The 21,813-nt window shown below is 42.3% G+C and overlaps 1 protein-coding gene across 7 annotated transcripts in view; it reads left to right on the top strand.

Annotated features, from left to right (window-relative positions):
* The first annotated feature begins 1,539 nt into the window (after nt 1–1,539).
* PRDM2 (PR/SET domain 2) overlaps nt 1,540–21,813 on the top strand; it is a 124,725-nt gene continuing 104,451 nt past the window's right edge. For 2 of the 7 annotated variants that reach the window (XM_045034755.1, XM_045034756.1), the window contains exons 1-2: nt 1,721–2,796; nt 16,612–16,685. In XM_045034755.1, coding sequence (XP_044890690.1) covers nt 16,677–16,685 — 9 coding nt within the window. In that variant the 5' untranslated portion in view covers nt 1,721–2,796; nt 16,612–16,676. Of the gene's footprint in view, nt 1,633–1,674; nt 2,797–16,611; nt 16,686–21,813 lie in introns of those variants that run through there. The other 5 variants (XM_045034754.1, XM_023260032.2, XM_023260037.2 and 2 more) reach the window with 5 other exon arrangements.

A 21,813-nucleotide genomic window follows, 5' to 3' on the forward strand; every position in this document is an offset into this window, starting at 1 on the left:
GATGGACAGAGCACGAGTGGGGGAGGGGCAGAGAGAGAGGGAGACACAGAATCTGAAGCAGGCTCCAGGCTCTAAGCTTTCAGCACAGACCCCAATGTGGGGCTCGAACTGATGAACTGTGAGATCGTGACCTGAGCTGAAGTCAGGTGCTTAACAGACTGAGCTGTCTAAGGTGCCCCTGTATGTCAGTGTTTTCAGTGGATGGAATGGTGGCGTCTCTCTCTCTTTCTGTTTTGCAGATACTCCAGATAATTTTAATGTATGGATCATGTTGCAAGGCATCGATTTAGGTAAAGGATGGAAAGTCTGATGTCGTCTTTGATCCACAGCAGAGTATGCTCTTTTAGTAACATACCTAGATAGGAGTATCTCCCAGATCTGGGACCTCTTTCCCTGGAATGGCAGCAGAAAAAAGGCAAACACTTGAGGTTTGATTTCTTTTTTCCCCTAGGCTCTGTACTGACCCTACCACTTTCAAAGGCCTTGATGAAATTTATTCTGATGAGATTATCTTGATTTTTTTTTAAACTATGCCTGACTAGGTCATTGGCTACATCATCCCTTTGCAGTAAGATTATAACATACTGTATGTTAGATACATCAGGTTTTCTTAAGATTAAAACCCCAGTTAACTAAGTGGACTTGCACACCTGCATCCAATTTAGTGTCTATTCTTTCCGGTGGGTCCTTAACACAGAGGCTTAATGTTACCTATTACATTTTAAATTCTCCCTGATTTCATTCTCAGGGCGTAAGTTTATCTTGAAGTGCTCACGGCTTTAGATACCACCCACATTTGAGAACCCCCAATTTTCTCTCCCTGACTCCAGACTCCTTTCTAACTACCTGCTAAACATCTCCGACTCAACCCAGTCCGCCTCCATGACAGCATTTATTCGTAGCCACCCACCCCATCTATTTGTAAATAATAAGATCCATCAGGACAAGGCCAATGTCACGTTCTGGGCCAGATGTAGCTGCAGCACCGAGAACAGTGCCAGGCACATGGTGGGCAGGCAATAAATACTTGCTCCAAATGAATAAGCAACTAAATCCAGGTGCATCTGCCCCCTTGGAGCTTGAGCTTTTTGGGTGAGGCAAGGTTGGTCCTTTCGAGACGCGCGAAGAATGGGATCGACGCTTCTTTGCCAGGAACTCGGTGATGAACCCATTTTTCGCCTCCCCGCACCTTTTATTAAAGGCTATAGATTCCCGTAGTAACTTTTAATCGTGCAGAATTACCTCCCGCCTCCCCCCCCCCCCCCGGGTGCGGTCGGGCTGGTCGTGGCGAGGCGAGGCGCCGCCCGTGGGGTCCGCGCTGTCCCTGCGAGGGCGACCGGGCCAGCGCGAGACCGAAGGGCGGCGGCGCCTCGGGGTCGGGGCGGCCGGAGGTCGTCGGGGCGCGTGCGTCCCGGGGTGGGTGCCCGCGCGGCCAGGGGTCGCGGCCCTCGGCGACGGCGCGGGCGGTGCGGGCTCTCGCGGCCGCGGCCGGCACCGCCCGACGTCACTTCCGACCGGAGCCAAGATGGCGGCGGCGCGGCCGCGGACGCCGGGGCGGGCGGAGCGGCGGCAGCGGCGGCGGCGCGGGCGGCGGCTCTCGGCGCTCTGAGGCGCGGGGCGCGGCGGGCGCAGGTAAGGGGCGGCCGGGACGGGCGGCTTCCGGGACGGCGGCGGGCTCGACGCCGGGACGCCCGTCCCTGCCCGCGAAGAGCGAGGCGGCGGCGGGGGCGACCCGCGGGGACCGGGCGCGCAGGGCCGGGCGGGCCGGCGGACGCGCCCCCACGGAGGACCGGGCGTCCCGGGCCGGCGGGGTCCCGGAACCAGGCGCGGGCCTGCCCGGGGCTCCCCGCTTCCTCCCTCCCTCGCCCGAGCCCCCGGGCCGGCCTTGGGGCCCGCGGCGGCGAAGTTGTGCGGTTCGCTTTGTGGCCGTTGGATCGCCGCGCGCCCCGCGAGGGGGACGCGTGTGGGCGGCGGGGCCGGGCGGCGGCTGCGAGTCCACCCGGGACCCGCGTCCCCGGACAGCGAAGGCGCACGCGGGGTCCCTGGGCCGTGCCAGCTTTTTGCTTTTTCTCTTTTGTGTTCAAGGCGAATGTGCCTTTCACACTTGCATTCTTAATTTGTTTTGTGTCTTGCGTCTTTGTGTTTCCTAAATAGTTTTTGTGTGGTTTCACCCTGCAAATTGTCTCCCTTCGGTATTCCTATCTTAGACCCACCGGTGTTTTGTTTTTGTTTTTAACAGACGTGCACTTATGTATTATTAATTTTGTTACTCAAGATATCCACGAACCTATTTTTTGATGGTGGCGAGTGAGACCCGAAGTATAACTAACAGTTACGGGTATTCCCAAATCTCGGTGGTTCCTTCCGACCCACGAGTGAGCCGCTGAACTGCGACTGGCCCCCTTTTGTCGCGCGGTGAGCTTGGGGAATAAACCCACATTTACCCGGGAAGCCCAAATTCCTTTAACCTCGCAGCTGTAATCCCCCGCCCCGAGAAGGGAGATTCATGCTGGCCCCTCATTTTCCATTCCGTGTTGTATTCAGGTTTTGGTTTTATTTCATAAGTGGAATTCCTTTGGTGCGTTCCAGTAGATCTTTAGGCCCCTTAAATCAGACCCTAAAATGGTTGTACCCAGAACACGACTAATACATTTCATAAAGTTTTTGTTTACTACAGGTTTATTGTTAGAAACAACCCTAACGTTGAACAAGAAACCTAACCTTTCAGTGATTCTCTTACCTACCATACCAGACTTCATTTCCAACTGATCAGATACGGCCAAGTATTGGGAAAATGTAAGGCTTTAGAATTTATTTCTAACATGTTATGCAATTTGTTGTACAGATAGATACTGAGGAGGAACTGAGACGCATAATCATGTTCTTTTTAAGTAGGGTTTTGTGTTTGAGATGGCATGCAGCTGCCCCATCATTCTCTAGAAGCTTCCTTACAAACGTGCAACCATATTCATCATGTGTAGAATCTCATTGTAGCCTTGAGAGGACCTTTAAAGATCATCTGATTAAACACTCATTTCAATCTATAGAAGCCGAGATTGAAATTCACATGGGGACTAAAATGGTTCACAGCCTCTGTTATTCCAGGGCTCTTCTTTTTTTTCCCTATCTCTTTTGGTTTGATTTAAATAAGTTAATACATTGAAGTGTTTAGAAGAATACCAGACACATAATAACAACTCCGTGAAAGTTCGCTTTTGTGGATTCTGAAGGTGGTTTCTTTAATTGAAAGGTTGGCATATTCAGATTTGTTTTTTTCTCATTTTGTGGACGGTTCCTGAAACAGTACGGTTTAAATTTGTATTTGTGATAATCTATTCGCTTTGTAAGTAAAAAACTAACAAATGATTCTCAGTGTAGGATGATATGAAAATAGAGAAAGGCACAAAGAAGGAAAAGAAACCAGCTCTGATCTTCTTGTTCTTCAGATAACCACCGTTAACATTTTGGCGGACCTCCTCCTTGTCTGTCTTGTGCGTGTGTGTGTTTCTTGTATGTATTTATTTGCTTTTATATTTTATACAGAATCGATACCAGATTGTGTATATTATCCATAACCTGTCTTTTTACTATATTGTGAGCGTCTATTCATGCCATTAAATATTCTTCAATGTGATTTTTAATGGCTGTGTAATATATGGATGGGCCATAATTTATTTATCAATTCTGTATTGATCAGTAAGGTTTCTAAAGCCTGAGATTCTCTTTTCATTAAGATTGTTTAGGTTTTTCCATTGTGAATTTTGAAGTTTTGTAATCTTTTAAGGTATGTGAAAATGTAAATTCTGTTTTTTAGCCTCTAAATAGGTATTTTTCCTGCCAGTGCAGTTATAGGAAGCAGCACTCAATTTCAGCTTCCTTTTATTCTCTTCTCCCTGAGCCGGGTCTGTGCAGTTCCATATATATGTATGCACGCATATTCTTTTGATGATTATTTTACGTTAGATGTTTATTTATTCATGGGACTGTTTCTTTAAGCTGCCGATCTCTTTTCAAGTTCCAGTTCTGATTTACAAACCTTTTAAGTCCCGTTAAATCATAGACTTTCCGGGATGGAAAGCACCTTAGGTTATTTACTATTTTTGTGTCTTCCAACTTGCTTTTCATGCTATTTTTAATACCCAGGCAGGGAAAAAAGCCTGTGGGCTGCATGGGAAAACTCCATAGTGGGGAGTGCAAGGGGAGTAGGTGGACGGTGGGGGGAAATTGTCAAACTTGTGAGGCGATGTGCAGATACAGGGAGTTTCCAGATGATGGGGACATTACCTGACAGTCATTACTGCTGATACTGCTGACGTGTGGCCAGTGCTCTGTGGTTTGCGTGGTGCCTGTCAGTTACGCTGTCACTCCTCATAGCATTTGGTTAGAGATCTGGCTCTCTCCTTTTGAAGTGAGAAGTTTATAATTAGAGCCGCTAAAATCATCTTCCTAGAGCGACTGAAAGCTATGGACTCCATTACTGAAAAAGCATCACTTAGGTTCCGTTAAAGCAGGATTTCTTAACCTTGGCACGATTGACAAGTGGGGCTGGATAATTTTTTCTTTTGGGGGAGGTCCTGCACATTGGAGGATGTTTGGCAGCTTCCCTGGCTCCTACCTGTGAGATGCCAGTAACAGCTCCCCCCAGCCGACACAACTGATGAAGTCTCCAGACGTTGCCAGATGTCCCTTGGTGGGGACCCAGTTGTCAACCACAGCCTTAAAGAAAGGCCCATCTGATGGGATGGTTGAACCACTAAAGCAGTTTATGGAATCGCTTTAGGCAAAGAACTGGAAGAATAGACTACGGTTTACGTGAAGCCCACCTTGAAGTTGGGGAATAGACTTACTCCCCCGTGGAGGTTCCTTCCTGTGTGTGTGCCTGTGATTTTATCGAATCGTACACTTTTCAGCAGTTCTGTGGCAAGAGATAAAGCAATTTGAGATAACCTGGAGAGTATGAAGGAGTTTTCATGACATAGTCTGTAGATTAAATTATTACGGATTTAAATCAATTTGTATAGAGTTGATGCGTGGTGAATAATGTAAGCTTGTTGCCTGTTATCCCGAATGGCACAGAAACAACCGTCTTCTGGAAAATGAGGGTGAAGCAACCCCTTGAAGATTGATGTAGGCGGCCAGACTAGTTTTTCTAAGATCTTTCCCCGCCCCCAACCAGTTCAGGTTATGCATTGAAAGCGATAAGTTTGTCTTGAGGAAATAAAGTTTACTTTTGAAGTGCTTACCCAACTTCAGCTTATTACTTTATAATTTAAAGATAGCTATTGATCTTCATGGCATACATGCATCATTAATGCAACCACCCCCGGGCAAAAAAAGTATAGGTTATCCAATCTACATTCGCAGTCTTTGGAGAAACAGAATAGATTGAGTTTTTATCGTGGCATAAAGAATTAGCTAGAGCTTAGTGATAAGGAAAACGTAAAAAAAGAGATGTCCTGTTGGACCACATTTGGTAACGGGGTGGTTTTCTCAATTATGGAATATCTTCATAATTTCGCTGGAATGAATGCATGTGCCATTCAAGTATGCTTTCTTAAAGAGAATGCCTTTCATTCCTCACCCCACTTCCCTGAATTGTGAATTAGTTATTGTACGTGGTAAATCTGGTTCATTTGGAGTGAAATATGCTTATCGTATTTTCCTCAGTACTGTATAGTGTTTATTCTCAGAGTCTCGGTTCATGTCATACCTATGCTGTGTTTCATTTATTAGTCTTTTTGGAACGTGCAGTAAAGGAGGTTTCACTGAATTACTTACATATTTGCCAGCCATTTTGGTGAAAAGAATATTTTGGAGCTCTTGCACTAAATTGTACGATAGGCTTTGCTTTGAAAGAGCTAAATTGCTTCTTGGCACAGCTTGCCTGAAATATGTAAAGCTAAGTGCAACTGTTAGTTTGATTATTGTGGGCAGCTTGTCTGGGAATTGGTAAAACCTACAGCTTTTCCGTGTGCGTGTAAGTAGTTCCACTAAGACGACATTAAACTCTGGTGGGAAAACTCCATGGCATTTTCAAGTAATTTAAATGATGCTGTTAAAATTTGAAAAGAAATTGGAGGTTCACCAAACCCTTACATACCTCAGCGTGAATCCTGTGCATTGCCCGGGAGGTTATTAAGACAGTATAAATCAAGTGTAACTTGGAGTATCAGTATAAATGTGACATCCTGAACGTTTCTCTGAGGCTTATTTTAGGGAATTCGCTATAATTCAGAAAGGCCTAGTTTTAACGTACATCTGAAAATAGGAATTTTAAGAAGGGGGGCTCTTGGGATAAATTTAGATTTTTAATTATGAAGCTGTCTTACCATTTGTTAGAGGACATTGAGCAAGTCAGTTTTACCTGTTTTGGGAGAGGACTGTCGTATCCGTGCGGTCCCATAGTAATTTAATTGAGCCCTGCCTGGATGCATAGAATAAACCGTATCACAGATTGAGCGCAGGGCCTGGGTTATTTCTGGCAGTGGTGGGGGGCAGGTCAGTTATCCTCTCCTCTTCCTGTCTGTAAAGTGGGGACAATGATTACTTCTTTCTTTCGTTGGGATGTTCTGAAGCAAATAGATGAAGAATATGAAAGCAATTTCAGTTACTTTAGTTTTTTTCAAAAATATTAATAGCGTTTTTCTTAGCTACTTCTCTCAGTGCAGTAAGTCTTGTGGGATAACATGGCAAAATTATTGCTGAGAGAAACCCTTCCAAGTTACCTCTGAGTCCTTAAGCTTTTTGCCTCCTCCCCCCACCCCCACCCCGAACATGGTGGAGGGGGCAAGTTTCTTTCTAGTCCCTTCCATGCCTGTCATAAAGCCAAATCCTTAGTCTTCTCTTCTCTGTGGATATTTTTTCCTTTGGCAATTTCCTTAATCCCTAGGCACCCCCTTGTGGCTGAAGACTTCCAGATCTCCATCCCCAGCCATCCCCAGACTTGAAGGCAATCTGTGCTGGGACTTTTTTCCCCTCATTTAATGGATGCAGCTTTCTGTGTGGACGTCTGGCCTCTCCTCAAAGTCAAAAATGGAGCTCACCACCTTCCACTTAAATACTATCCCTACTCTGGCTGCTCTATCTTTAAAAACATATTCATTCTTCCGCTCAGTCACGTTGCATATTCTGGACTCCTCTTCACCATCTCTTTTTACTTCCTGTTTAGTTCGAAGACACGTTTTGTCTATTCTTCCTGTGTGTGGCGTTGGTCATATCAGACCTTCATCACATAACATCTTGGATTCTTAACTGACTTGCCCAGTCCCAGTCTTTCTGGCTGCCGTCTCCCCACCTCACTCTTTCCTGTCCATTTAATCTTTCTAAACTGTTAGACGTTGTTTTGTTTGTAGCATTCCTCAGTCAGAAACTCCTGGTGGCTCCACGCTGCTCATCCCAGGTGGCAGAAGCTGCTTGCCTGACAGACAGTCATGGAATCAGGCTCTTGGCCCTGGTCTCCCAGGTGCACGTGTTCACGGGCTCTGCCTTTAATTCCTCTTGCGTCTTTCCTTAAAGACCTCCCGGGCTTTTGGAGTGGGTCCAGAGGGAGGATGGGTGGGATAATAACTCCTCACATGACATCTGGGGAGCCTGACCCACAGGGTCAGATTTACATTTAACCTGGGACTCACACCCCTCCGGAACTCTCCCGTTTAATCTGTTAGTGCTTTTTGCACACGGTCTCGCGTGAGTCGTGCGCTTTGGTTTACCACTGCCCATAGTACCAAGAGATAGGCTTTCATTCTTTCTATCATAAGCGGGGGAGTTACATATCTTTACGTTGAAACGAGAACTACAGATGATATATTTGGAATCCTCCTTTCCCTTAAAAAGTAAAAACTTATGTATGTACCAGAGCCACTTAAACCGCAGAGCAATTCACAAACATTGCTCTGCAGACAGTAGGTGTTGCTGTTCTTTCAAAACGCTCTTGAGAACAGAAGTACTTGCATATTTAGAGGAGAGACCCTAAACCTCAGCCTTTATTTAAAGTGGGGTGAGTCACTCCCTCCCAAAATAATAAATACCTTAATAAACTCTTGGGAGAAGACCTTGAATCTTGTAGTGACATAAAGCGTGTCTGGGATCTTAGCAAGGTACGGTGGAAGTTGTCAGTCTGTCTGGGATAACTTGCAATTTTACTTTAGGTTCTTTGCTGATGAATTCAGGAAGCCTTGTCATTTCCGTGTAGCTTGTGGAAGATGAGTTTTCCTACGTATTTTATTGTGTGGGAAAAACCAGAAAAGCTGTCAGCAGCCACTTGTAAGGTGATTCCCTTCGCTTGCTTAGAGAGTCCTTGCGTGAGAAAATGAATACTTGAGTGCCAGGACCAGAGCATCATGTTGCAGAAGGTTGCTTCCGTTTTCCAGGAAATTGACAAGTATTTTGTAGGGTTCCTGAAGATCCCTCCGTTTTAAGCGTTTAATCACAGAAGTAACATCTGTATTGGAAATGACAGTGGAAAAACATTGACTCAAAGGGGTCAACTGAGAAGTCCTTGTATTTTAGGGATTGTGAAATGAACTACCATGTGGCATCTTTAGAAATTTTGTGTTTGAGTTGGAAGCGTGACATTTAAGTGTTAGGGAAGAATTGACTTAATTTTCCTTTGAAAAGAACTTAAAAGTTTTGCATGTCCAACATAGGGAAATATCAGAAAAGTATCATTTTGTAGAAACTGCTTTGGTTTGAATGCTGTTTGGCAGAATGTACAGCCAGCATTTGGTTAAGCTGAACTTCTAGGAGAGATGGGAGCCCAGCTGTGTTACAGAGCTGGGGGCTGGCATTTGTGTTCTTACCCACCCATCTCCCCAGGTGGAGTTTTACATCTAGACAAGAAACTAGACAAGAATTTGGACAAGAATCTAGACTTCTTGTCAGGTAGCCTTGAAAATAAGGAAAGGAAAGTAACTTTTTAATTCAAGCACATTTTAAATTGATGGAGTTAGTTCATCTGGGAAAATGGACAGTGATTCTTTAGTTTTTAGTGCCTTGAGGAAGGGTATCAGAGGAACATGTTAAAGTGGGCATAATATGTTTTAATTTCTGTAGAGAAACTGGGTATTTTAAATTGTGGGGTTAGAGGGTATTGTTGTAGAAACGCTAAACAAAACCTGAAATTTGTGATGTAATGTAATATGATGACATGGGTGTATAAGTGTAATCCAAAGAAAGGAGAGCATTTGTTAGTAGCTGCCCATGACATAAACCACGTAAGCGATAATCAGCATTTGCTATGCGTTTATGAGAGCTAAGCTAGCTCTTCATTAATGGGTGCTTGAAGCAATATTTTATGAAAAAGTTTTCTTGAATCTCTCTCTCTCTCTCTCTCTCTCTCTCTCTCTCTCTCTCTTTTTTTCCTGTAGAGATATTCTAAGGGAGGAAAAAACCCCCAGGGCGCCATAATCTAAATTCGGCTTTATAGTACTTTCCTCGCACATCCACAGATCTCTTACCATTCTTCCGTGGTGTTAACTTACATATTTCAAACAAAAGCTCTAATCAACCTCATTTTCTCATTGATTTCTGCAGCTCTGAAGCCATTCAGAACGGCAGACTTTCTGTTTTTTCCCTTCCTTCTTGTGGAAACCGTGTTGTCAGGATCAGATTCTCCCACCAGGAGTAGATTCGCTGCACTCTGCTTCCCTGTTTAGGTTTGTGTCAGGACACGTTGCTCCAAGAATTTGGAAGATCAGGCCCTGGGGTATTTTTGTCCATAGTGTTCTAGGCCTCGTTGGGGAAATCGCTTCACTGAAGTAGGAGAAAGTACGGATTTATTTGTGAGCGTTCTCTTCAAATCTCATTTACTTTTCAGGCAGAGAAATTCCTGTGTGATATAGTGTGTTGCACGATTGCCTTTTTGCCTTGGGTAGAAACCATTCTAGATGGGGAGAGAGGCGGGAGGGTGGGGTGTCAAGAAGCAAGAGTTCACACTGGCCGAATCTTTGCCGTGTTCTGGGTCTCTTTCTCTTTACGCACACACGGGTGCACGTGACCTCTTTATTCTTGAAATGATAAACGTATCTGGTTTGATTTTCACTTTGGCTGATTTAATATGGTAATAGAATCTGCCTTTTATGAGGGGAGTTGGGAGTATGTATTTTAGTGTGAAACTAGATGTTCTAGATGATTATTCTTGTGAAATTGTGTTTGTATTTGACAAATTCCTGGGCAGATTCAGTATTTTTTTTTTTTTTAATTTTTTTTTTTTTCAACGTTTATTTATTTTTGGGACAGAGAGAGACAGAGCATGAACGGGGGAGGGGCAGAGAGAGAGGGAGACACAGAATCGGAAACAGGCTCCAGGCTCTGAGCCATCAGCCCAGAGCCCAACGCAGGGCTCGAACTCCCGACCGCGAGATCGTGACCTGGCTGAAGTCGGACGCTTAACCGACTGCGCCACCCAGGCGCCCCAAGCAGATTCAGTATTTATGAATTACGTGTTTTTGCTTAATCTGAATAAGTGCCAACTGTTTTCGTTATTGATACCTAGAGTTTATAGATTGTAACTTGGTGATTCCATTCTTCTGGTAGGAATTAGGAGTGGTAGTTTTGAATGTCAAATATGCTAGCTGTGTTTGTAAATTAATGAAAACTGCTTTTGAGAAGTCGGCATAGTTTAGATATTTTTACTGTTTTTTCTAGAAGTTTCTGGATTTCAAGAATCTTCTGGTCAGAGTAAGTTGAAATCAGTGTTAAACGCTGTAAATCTACTCCACTAAAAGCTGAATCATCTCTGCATTTGCTACAATGATACTTACTTACCATGAAAGATCTACTTTATGCTGTGATTAGTTTAGAATATATATATATATATATATATATATATATATATTTTTTTTTATCTTATATAGGCCATAAACTTTCTAAGACTTCTTTCACAAATTGGTATTTAAAAATTTTTTTTTTTTAACTTTTATTCATTTTTGAGACAGAGAGAGACAGAGCATGAATGGGGGAGGGTCAGAGAGAGAGGGAGACACAGAATCCGAAATAGGCTCTGGGCTCTGAGCTGTCAGCACAAAGCCCGTTGCGGGGCTCAAACTCACGGACCATGAGATCATGACCTGAGCAGAAGTCAGATGCTTAACCGACTGAGCCACCCAGACGCCCTACAGATTGGTATTTTTAAAACTTTTCTTTGCATCTAGCCCACATTTTTAGGGCATTTATGATCTTTTGCATTTTGATATACCATACTGGTTTTTTTTATTTTTCTTTTAGTATTTGTCTGTAAGCTCTATGTTGCTTCCTGAGTCTTAAAAGTTAGTTTCTTCTGAGTCTTGATGTTACAATATGCATTTTTTATAACTTAAAATAATTATAAAATAATATTAATGACTTTGTTGCAAATTTAATTAATTATTTTCCAGATAGCTCCAAAAGATCTAAAATGACCCGAGAGAATAGTTGTAAAATAACATCAGTGACTAAAAGGTGAATATGCAAATCAAATCAAATAATTATCTTCCTAATTCTCCCCCTTCCTTCTCAGATTTAGACTGATCGTAAAGAATCGGCTGTTGCTTTTACTTTGCCTCTCATGTAGTTTTGTAGATGGACGGGTCTACAAAGGGTAGATGTGACTGTTTAACCTGTTCTGTGTGTTGCATTCATGTTACTTTGTGTTTGTCTTCAGTTTAATCTGCCTTATCTCTGAGGATGGGTGATGGGTGATGGTGGTGTGCCCCGGTGGGGCTGCCGGGCTGGTCTGACCTAGGGACGGGGTGTCCCACGTATCTCTCCCTTTTCTGGTCTCTGGCCTCCATGTCAGAAGACAGCAGCTTACGGTTCTTGACACTGTCTTGCCACTTCAAGGGACCATTGTTGGAATAAAGACCCTAATTATTTTATTGTTGCTGCATTGATACTGATCATGTATAATCAAGTCATCTCTATAATATTAAATTAAATACTTGTGAGGATGATTTGCCCTAGAATTTGGAAGCAATAGCTTGAAAAGTTAAGTACGTGTATATTATTAAAGCCATGGATATGTAAAATCAAGATCAAGCTCTTATTTTTCTAAGAATGTATGCTATTAGTAAAGTACAGTTGATGATAAAGATTCCCATACTCTTAGTCTGTGTATCTGCCTCAGGTACTTTATCTGATAAATGTCAGCAAGCTGGAATTCAAGGAGGTTTGGTCAGGTACAGAAATCCAAAAAAGAAACTAAGGCATAAGCCAGGGTAGGAGAAATCCTCGTGATTTTAAGATTTTCAATATTTACCATTGGAAAACCAGAGGCACTTAACTGTTTAGCTATTTTTTTCCCCCTAACTTGATAGAATTAGTCAGTTTCAGTGATAGGTATGGAAAGATTTTTCTCTGCCACTGCACTGATAGGATTGTTGGTTCAAGTTTGTACATATGATAAAACTTTGACCTTGAGATTCTATGTTAGTTAGGTGGGTATGTGAAAATAATGCTGTTGAAGTCAGCACTGAATATGAAAATAGGTAGGATTGCCAGGACGCTTCCACAGGGGTTTTGCATGCTGGAGGAATCTAAAGTTACTTCAGTACCAACTTTCAGAGTCTGTAGTTGCTTTTAAACATACTGTCATATTGCAGCTAGTTACATGATTATTACAGTTCAGAGGTTCTCAGCTAGGAGGTTATTTGGGAGGTGTGTAGGTATTTGTGATTTTCAAAACAGAGGCACTGCCGGCATTGATTGTGCAGGCATGGCCATGGCCATGATAGAAGGGACAGACAAGGCCATGGCCATGATAGAAGGGACAGACAAGGCCATGGCCATGATAGAAGGGACAGACAAGGATTAGTTGCCCAGTCCAAAATGCAGTGGTCTTCTATTGAGAGCCACTGCCAAATTCTCAGTTCTTGTGTTTCACATCCCTTGTTTTCAGTATAATTTAGTAAAAGATTTAATTTTTTTTTTAATTTTTTTTTCAACGTTTTTTATTTATTTTTGGGACAGAGAGAGACAGAGCATGAACGGGGGAGGGGCAGAGAGAGAGGGAGACACAGAATCGGAAACAGGCTCCAGGCTCCGAGCCATCAGCCCAGAGCCTGATGCGGGGCTCAAACTCACGGACCGCGAGATCGTGACCTGGCTGAAGTTGGACGCTTAACTGACTGCGCCACCCAGGCGCCCCGAGATTTAATTTTTAAAGTATCATTTGAGAAGTCAGTGTCGGATTTGCAATGCTTTTCACGTAAAATATTTTAGATATATAATTGACGATGTCGTGAGTTAAGAGAGAAAAAAAATGAGACTCTGGTTTTTGGCAATTGGGATTAGAAGTGATGGAGAGGAGGGTCCAAGCATGCATGTATATAAGTGAACTCTTAAAAAAAAAAAAAGATGTTACGATCCTTTTCTCTGGAAAGAAATGATGAGTGGATTCCTATTAGGACAAGGAAGGAACAGATAGTGCGGAAAGTCAGAGAGAAGCTTATTAATCATTTAACAACCTGAATTATGTTGTAACTTTTTATTAAGAGAAAGTGAGATTCATTGAGAAACAAATGAAAGACTGAAACGTTCTGAATACTTTAGTATTTGAGTTCTTTGGGATTAGAGGCCATAGTATCTCAGTTATTTGTGCCTGTGAACCAGCAGCTACAAAAGGGGAGGGAAAGGAAAGGAAGAAAATGTTAAGTGAAGAGGAAAAAAGCAAGGAAAAGCAGATGGAAAGCAAGGAAAGGAGGAGGCGGCATCTCCTTCGATGACAGAAAATGGCAGCTCCAGCCTTCCTTGTCCTTAGGATAAAAATCTTGGTGTCATCCCTGACTTCCTCTTCTTTCATACCTGATATCTCCGGTGGCAGCAAATCTTGGGGGCTCTGTTTTAAAAATATATCCGGGATCTGATGACTTCTCACATCTCTTCTGTGCGGGCCAAGCCAACATCATCTCTTGCCTAGATTGGGGCATTAGCCTCCTGAGAGATCTGCCTGCCTCCACCCTCTTCCCTTACAGTCTCTTTTTAAACCTAAGTCACACGAGGTCGGCCACCTTGAGCCTCCCAACGGCTTTCTATCCCTGGATGGAAAAGCTCCAGCCATTCTGGTGAGCAGTGCTTACCTTGCTAAACCCATACTTTATCTGCCTTCCCTGCCTTTCTGAATCCCCTCCTCCACTTTCCCTGTCTCCATCCTTGCCCTCCCTGAAACACCTGGGCATGGGCATGCTGCCGAATGGGGATTCTCACTTCATGTTCCCATACCGTCCTGGCCCATAGCTCTCCTTCCGGCTTTTATGCAGATGTCCTTTTCTTACAGTGGCCTTTTCTGACCATACTTACTCTTGGTTTCACAGGCATAGAGACAGAGATGGTAATTCCTACCTCCTTCTCCCTACCACCTCTTCATTTTTCCCTAAAGCACTTTCATTATCTCATCTACTGCACATTTTACTGATTTTTTTTGTTGTTGTTGTTGCGGGTCTGCGGGTCCCTTTCCCCAGAGGCAGGGATTTTCTGCTTACTGCTGAAAACAGTGGTTGACACAAAGATAGCAGGAGTTACGGTGAGATGGGAGTAAAAGTTGGTGAAGTGTGGTTAAGAAGCAATAGCAGAAGGGCACCTGGGTGGCTCAGTCGGTTGAGCATCCAACTCTTGATATCAGGTCGTGTCGTGATCTCATCGTTCATGAGATTGAGCCCCAAGTTGTGCTCTGTCCTTATAGAACGGAGCCTGCTTGGGATTCTCCCCCCCCCCCGAATAAACAGGTAAACAATTTTTTTAAGAAGAAGCACTAATAGAAACCAGTTATGAGACTCAGTTATGGCTGAGTTATCCAACCTCCTTGAACCTGTTTGTTGAGGGTGCTAGTACTTATCTTTGTAAAAATCAGCTGGACTGATTTACGTGACCATAGCACAGTGCCTGCTTGTCTTGGGAGGAGCATCATAAGTGATAGTTACGATGATGATACCGAAGATTCTCATGGGAAGGACAAGACCATCTGAAGGAAATGGTAAAGCATCATAGCTCTTTCCAAAAGATCTTTCATTACAGTACTGGCATTTACTGCATTTTTTTTTTTTTTTTTTTTGGTTCCTTAAAGAGAGCTCCCTATGGCCGATGTTACTAAATCCATCCATAAATTGCTTCGTAAGAGGGCAGGTGAAACCACTGATATTTTATTCACTTCTGGGTGCCAGGGTGTCCCTCATGGCCCTCCTAGTGGACTGTGTGGCATTCAGTAGGCATTGGTGACAGAGGGGGTTGGGGGACGCACACCTCGGGCCACTAACCTCATCACTGTTTGACACCCAAATACACTTTGAACTTTATAATGATTCCAAGTCTCATAGAAAAGGATCGATTATGTTCAATGGGAGATGTATACTACAGAAAGACATGGTAAATATATATGAGAAAGATGCTCGATATTAAAATTTAAAGGAATGGACCTGAAATCATATTCTCTGAGTATTTCCTCATTAAGAGTTTGTATTGGTTGGGCTAGCACTGAGCTCTCTAACAAGATGCAAGTTACAGAATACATTTCCCTGTGCCATTTGTGAATAAAAACTAGTTCAGATGACCAGGCCCTAACTTAAATACAGTACCTTTGATTATTAAAGCTGATCAAGGTGAGTGTGGTGAAGTAGCTCAAGGGGAAATAAAAACCCAAAATCTTCATATTAATGAACTGGGACAAAATGTCAAAGCGCTGTTTTTTATGATAGCGGGCAGGCAGCATATTCTGAGATGAAAAATGTCCCACGTTCCTTGGTTTATTAACAATTAGAACATAAAGTTCTACAATGTGAGTGGAGTCTTGTGGATCTAGGAAGGAAGGATAATTTATTAAAGCAAGTTCATGAAAAAATAGGCCTATGACTGATGGTATGTGTGCCTGTACCTGCCAGAAACATTTAGAACGTTTCTGTGGAAGTGCTACTTAAAGCAGCACGACTCTCATTTATTGTGAGTGACTTCCAGTGCCTCCTAGGATGTACGTGGCAGAAAGGACTGTCTTCGTAGATCGTCATTTAGAAACAAGTATGTCACATGCATTTACAAGAAATGATTTTGTCGTATCGTTTTAGTGTACTGTGAATATACGAGTAAAGATTGTAAAGGAATATTGCAGTTCTTTCCAAACAGTTTTTATGAAAACATTTGTATTTTACTGCGCGGTTTTTGTTTTATTCCTCAAAGAGAACTCCCCATGGAAATGTTAGTAAATTCACCTCTGTACTTCAGGAACTTGAAAAACTAAATAATGTAAAGGGTCTAATTGTGTTTGCATTCAACACAGTATTGATATAAGTAAAAGAAAAACATTTACATTGCATAATAAATTACTCAGCAGTGCTTTGTGTTTCTATTAACAGAGCTAATCTGTTTCTTCTTAGGAATGATGCAATTTCACAGCAAAAATTTGATGTCATTCTAATGAGTCTGCTTTCAATTGTAGAGTACAATGAGGGCCTAGTAAAGATTAGTAAGAAATCTATTTTATTGTAGATAATAAATCTGCAAAGTAAGCTCTCAGCATAGATTGAAGTTGACCTGGCATGGAGTTGCTTTATGAATAGCCCTTTGAGCAAACTCTACAGTTCTGTATGTGGTTTGAAATCACTGTAAATGTGTAGGCAGGTACATATTACAATTGTCTGTTTTTCTTTTTAGGGCTCATGTAATCAAAGAAGTTTCTTTGTTGTGTGTAACTTTTCAGAACACAACAGGAATTGAAAATGAATCAGGTGAGTTTAAAAATAAGAATTTATACAAATACATTACCTAGATGCTAGACCAGTTCTTGATTTTTGAAGGATCAAAACACACACATTCATTTTCCCCTGATTTTCTTTTCTGTTTCTTCGCACCATTAACTAGCTCATTGCTTTCATAGTGTGCATTTGTTCGTGGAGTGGCCTGTGCTCTGTTTGGGCGTGGCTTGGCCTTTCTGAGGAAGCCTGCTCGGGGGACAGAGTCTTTGAGACCTTAGTTCAGACTTTCTGTTTTTACCTTTCCCCTGCCACGTTGTAGTGTTCATTTTTTGGTTTTGTTTTGAAGCTTATTAAGCTTTCATTTTTAATATTTTTTTTATTTTGTAAATTATCCATTGGTTGAAAAGGGAAGATTGAAATTTATTTTTAGAAGCTGAAACTGATCAAGTGGGAGACTTTATAAGCACTCTGTCCTTGAAAACCCTGTTAATAGAATACAAACAAGAAGGCAGATATTGAAATGTAAGATGTGTTTCTTAGTGGAAGAGGGTGTGGAGCTACCTGGGGATTAAACAGTTCTGCCGTGGAGATTTCTGGAGCCTCAGGGCTGTTCTGATAAGTAAAACCAGTTATATGGACTTAATGTATTCTAAACGAGGATTCTTATTTTCTGGTTTATTATCATTTTACTTGTAGTTAACAGAAATTCATGGGTGTTAGAGACACTCTCTTGAGATCTTCATAAACATTTAAAAAATATGAGAGACAAACTTGAAAATGTGAAGTCTAATTAGTAGTGTTGAGCTTAAAACTACCAGACTTGAAAACATTTTGTATCCCTCACTATCTGAGATTTTGGACACCTTTTCATCATTCACAGGTGCTTCTAACTGGAGTCCCACTTTTATTGGGGTGGGCTGCATTTAGTAAAGTTCAGTCCCGGGTTGCATTGAGAGATGTGACTTTTTTGGAATGGATTCTTTTGATTTTGTTTCATTACTTTTCTTTATCAAAAATATGTTTATTTTAATGCGGAGGACCATACATCATAAAAAATGAATCTGGCGAACACATGGGGCACATGGTTCCTATTATTTTACAACTTGCAGATTTACTGACATGCTTTTGAAGCCAAATTAGTTTTGAAATGGTCAGATGGGGGAGGGGAAAAGAGAACAGTGGATTGCCCTAGTCATTGTTCCTCAAAGTTATGTGCACATATATGTCCTAGATTTCATTTCTCTTTCTCTCTTAAGACCGGTTCTATATGTGAACTTGGTCACCCAAAGGAACTTGCTTTTCTCCTGCCTAGGAACTGTTGTTAGGAGTCTTGATTCTGGATTAGAATGATTGCGAGTGCCTACATAGTGGAATCCAAATGTTGACATTGCTTTTGTTGTATTGCTAATCAGCAGCCAGTTATTTTCAGGTGGCTACAGCTTTACCGGTAGGCTTACTAACGCATTAATTCTTACACCATATTAGGCTACTAATACTTTCTTTCTAACGCGTTTCGACCTGTTGGACACCTCATACTTTTCACTCTGTGGCTCCCCTTACATCACACGACCTTGTGTGTGGAGAAAGTCCACATGCCATTCAGAAGAGTTGTAGCAATAACCATTTCTTTTTTTGGCTCTTTTACAATTTCATTTTGTTTTTGACAAGTTTTAATATCAGATCTGCAGAAGACTGCCTTTGATGCCAAATGCCAAATATCAGGGGAAAAGTGTCCTCTTATGTTTCTAATGGTTAGCACATTTCTGATTTGGATGTAATTTACGTGGTCTGGTAGTAATGAAACTTTCATTTGGAGTATAAAAGTTGTCCACTTTTTATGAGTAAAATTTTCAGCATCTTTAGTTATATTTTCATTATCTGAGGAATATCGGTTGTATGATATTTAGACCTGATTATTATGTCATGGCATAAAATCTCTGAGTGTTTTTCAGCAGTTGTCTCAGTAATTTTTAAAAGTTAAGGATTGTTTCAGGACATTTTATCTTTTTCCCTCTTATATTTATTTCCCCCTTTTCAGCCAGTGAAAATGAGCAATCAGTGCTTGAGAAACTTGGAAGTAACTACACAAAAATTCGGATATTAAAGTTTTAACTTGAATCAGATTGATTTTTTTTTTTTTTTTTTAGTTTATTTATTTAAGCAATCTCTGTACCCAGCGTGGGGCTCGAACTCGTGACCCTGAGATCAAGAGCTGCATGCTCCACCAACTGAGCCGGGCAGGCGCCCCTGAACCAGATTGACTTTTAATTAAAATCTTAATGGTGATGTTAACGCTGAGATTATTCCCTGTAGGTACCAAGCAGCTTTGCTTAGATGAACTTTAGCAGTCAGAGCAATCTCTTATAGTGGGAATGGTCTCAAAGAGAGTAGTACTGTATCATTCATTCATGTGTTTGCTGGTTGAGTTTTAGGGACTGAAGGATCCTCTGAGTGAGCAGACCATGCTGTTTGTAAGTGAGTCCTTTAGAAGAAACAACAGACTCCAGAGTCTCACGGTATATTAAACACTAACTATTGGAGCAACATTCTGAACTGCTCAGTCTTACCAGTGTGTTCCAAGTCGTTCCTGGTGTGGTAGCTCACCAGGCTCTCTCTCTGACCCTAGCCCAGGGCTGCACAAAGCCTCCAGATCCACATGGTCTTTGTCCTTCTTTCTCTTCCAGTTTGTTCTCCATTCAACACTTAGCCCTTCTCTTATCTTCCCAACTCGGAACTCCACTCGTGTTGCCCGTGAGCCTTTGTTCCAACTCAGTCCAGGCTGGTTGGCAGACAAGAGGAGAGCCATTCTGCTTCCCGACTTCCTTCTCCCAGTTTCTTTTCTCTCCCATTTTAAATCACAGGTGTCCTTTACTTCATTAACATTCTACACCCATCCCAATATTTAACTTTTGAGATGTTCCACTATTTTCTTTCTTTTTTCCCCCATAGATTTATCTAGGAGCATCCAAAACTTTAAAAATTACTTTCTCGTTGAATAAAGAGTTTAGAATGCTTTACTTTATAGAATATCAAAGGTGAGCAAAGTCCCGTAATGTGAATATGCTTATAGTAGCTTAAAATAGGTATGCTAGAGTTTAATACCACTTGCTGTGTACTGAGTGCTTAACCAACAGGCCAGGCACTCCATTAAATATTGCATATGTACTTTCTCACTAATTGAGTCTTTGCATCCGCTCTATGAAGTGTAGGTAGTATAACAATTTTATGGACGAAGGCAGTTAAAGCCCAGAGAGGTGGCTGTGGTTTGCCCACGGCCACTCAAACAGTAAGTGATAGAGCTCTGATTCACACTGTCACTCGTCAAATTCCAAAGCTAAGGTTCTAGGTCACCATTTTATACTGCCGTTATTAGTCAGGATAAGCTCTGTTATGCTGTGCTAACAAAAAGCAGCTCCAAAATCTCAGGGGCTTAATACAACATTTGTTTATTTCTTGTTCTTGCTACACATCCTGTGTGGATCTCCCTTTGTAGTTGCTCAAGAACCAGAGATGATGAAGGCTTTGTCTCAATATACATCACTTCTACTCACATCTGATTAGCCAAAGTTAGTCATATGGCCACATCTGACTTAAAACTCTGGTATTAGGGGCTGGCTGGGGGGCAGTGCAATCCTGCGGGGAAGAGAGGAGAACTGTGGCATCTTGGGTATAGCCTCGGTGATTTGTTTCCCCAGCTTTATTGAGATCTAATTGACACGGGGCATTGTGTAAGTTTTAGCCCTAATGAGGTAATACAGCTGCCTTGATTTCTGATTTATTGAATCACACGTAGGTGGTTTTTTTTTTTTTTTGAATCTTTGCGTAACTCAGGTTGTTACTGACACTTGAAACTTTCTATCAACAAAGCAGCTTATGATTGCAGCATTTCTACATCCAGATGAACGATCTGCTATTGCCAGTAGCAAAACAGTTTTAGCAGCTTAGCCTTCCAGACTTTAAATAAAAGTTTTGCACAGTGAAATAACAAAAGAAGCTTTTAATCACTGGATGCTGCAGATCCAACCCTGAGCACTGGGATAAGCAGTCCCCGGTTCCATTCTCTTCTCTGTTCTGGGTGTTCACTTGCTCCCTCATTCATCCTGCCGTTGATGGACTGGACGGCACCCCTGGGTGTTGTGGGTTCCACAGTGAACTAGATAGGCCAGGGCTCTGCTCTGCTGCTTACCTACTCAGAGAGAGTTGAAAAGCGGAAGACGAGACCATTTTAGATAGCGAAAAGTGCCGTGAGGACGGCGAAACAAGGCGGTGTGATAAAGAGTGATGAATGGAGGCAGCGGAGAGTTTCTTCGGATTACATGGTCAGAGGAGGCTGCTCTGAAGAGGTGACTAACGGTTAAAACAGACTCAAGTGGTAGCCAAGAACCAGGTATGTGAAGATCCAGGGAAAGAAAATTCTAGGTAGAGCGATCAATAGTGAGTGCAAAGGCTCTGAGGTGGGAATGGGCTTGCTGGTTCAAACACAGACAGAACAGGCCAGGGCCTGGAGCTTGGCAGGCATCAGGGGGGCTCTGAGGCAAGATGGAGTTGGGGAGAGGCTGGGGTCAGATTTATAGAGCCTTAAGGGCCATAGGAAGAAGCTTATGTTTTACTCTAAGTGCAGTGGGAGGCGACGGGACAGTGACATGATCTGGTTTCCGTTTTTTAGAGTAGCACCTTTATCTTTATTGGGCAAGAGTATAGTAATATGTTTGTTCACTATTGAGATTAATGCCGTAGTTGAAGATAGTTTCTTCAGTCGGACAATTTAAAGGGCCTGCCAGCTTTTTGAAAGAGGGTACTTTTTTGGTGTGTTTTAGAACTCTTTGGCTACTGTTGTGTTCCAGAGACCGTGTAAAGGTTGTTTTGTTTGGTGTCCGCATCTCTTTATTGTTATTGCGGCCGTATTCTTCTGCTCGTTCCTTAACCAAACACGATTTAATGCTGTTTCAGTAAACTGAAGCTTGTTTCATCCTCTCTCCCCCTCACTGTTTGCTCCCAGAATAGTAGCTAAGAGTCTTGTTTGCAAGTTTAAACAAAGAAGACTTGTTCATAGAATTTGAAATATTAGCGCTCTGATTCTTGGAGGTCTTTTGCTGGTGACAGCAATGAACTGTGGTGCTTATCATTAGTCTGTTGTAGAATAGCATGTATCTTAGTGTGA

This window comes from Felis catus, chromosome C1, assembly GCF_018350175.1.
Source record: "Felis catus isolate Fca126 chromosome C1, F.catus_Fca126_mat1.0, whole genome shotgun sequence".
Taxonomy (NCBI): domain Eukaryota; kingdom Metazoa; phylum Chordata; class Mammalia; order Carnivora; family Felidae; genus Felis; species Felis catus.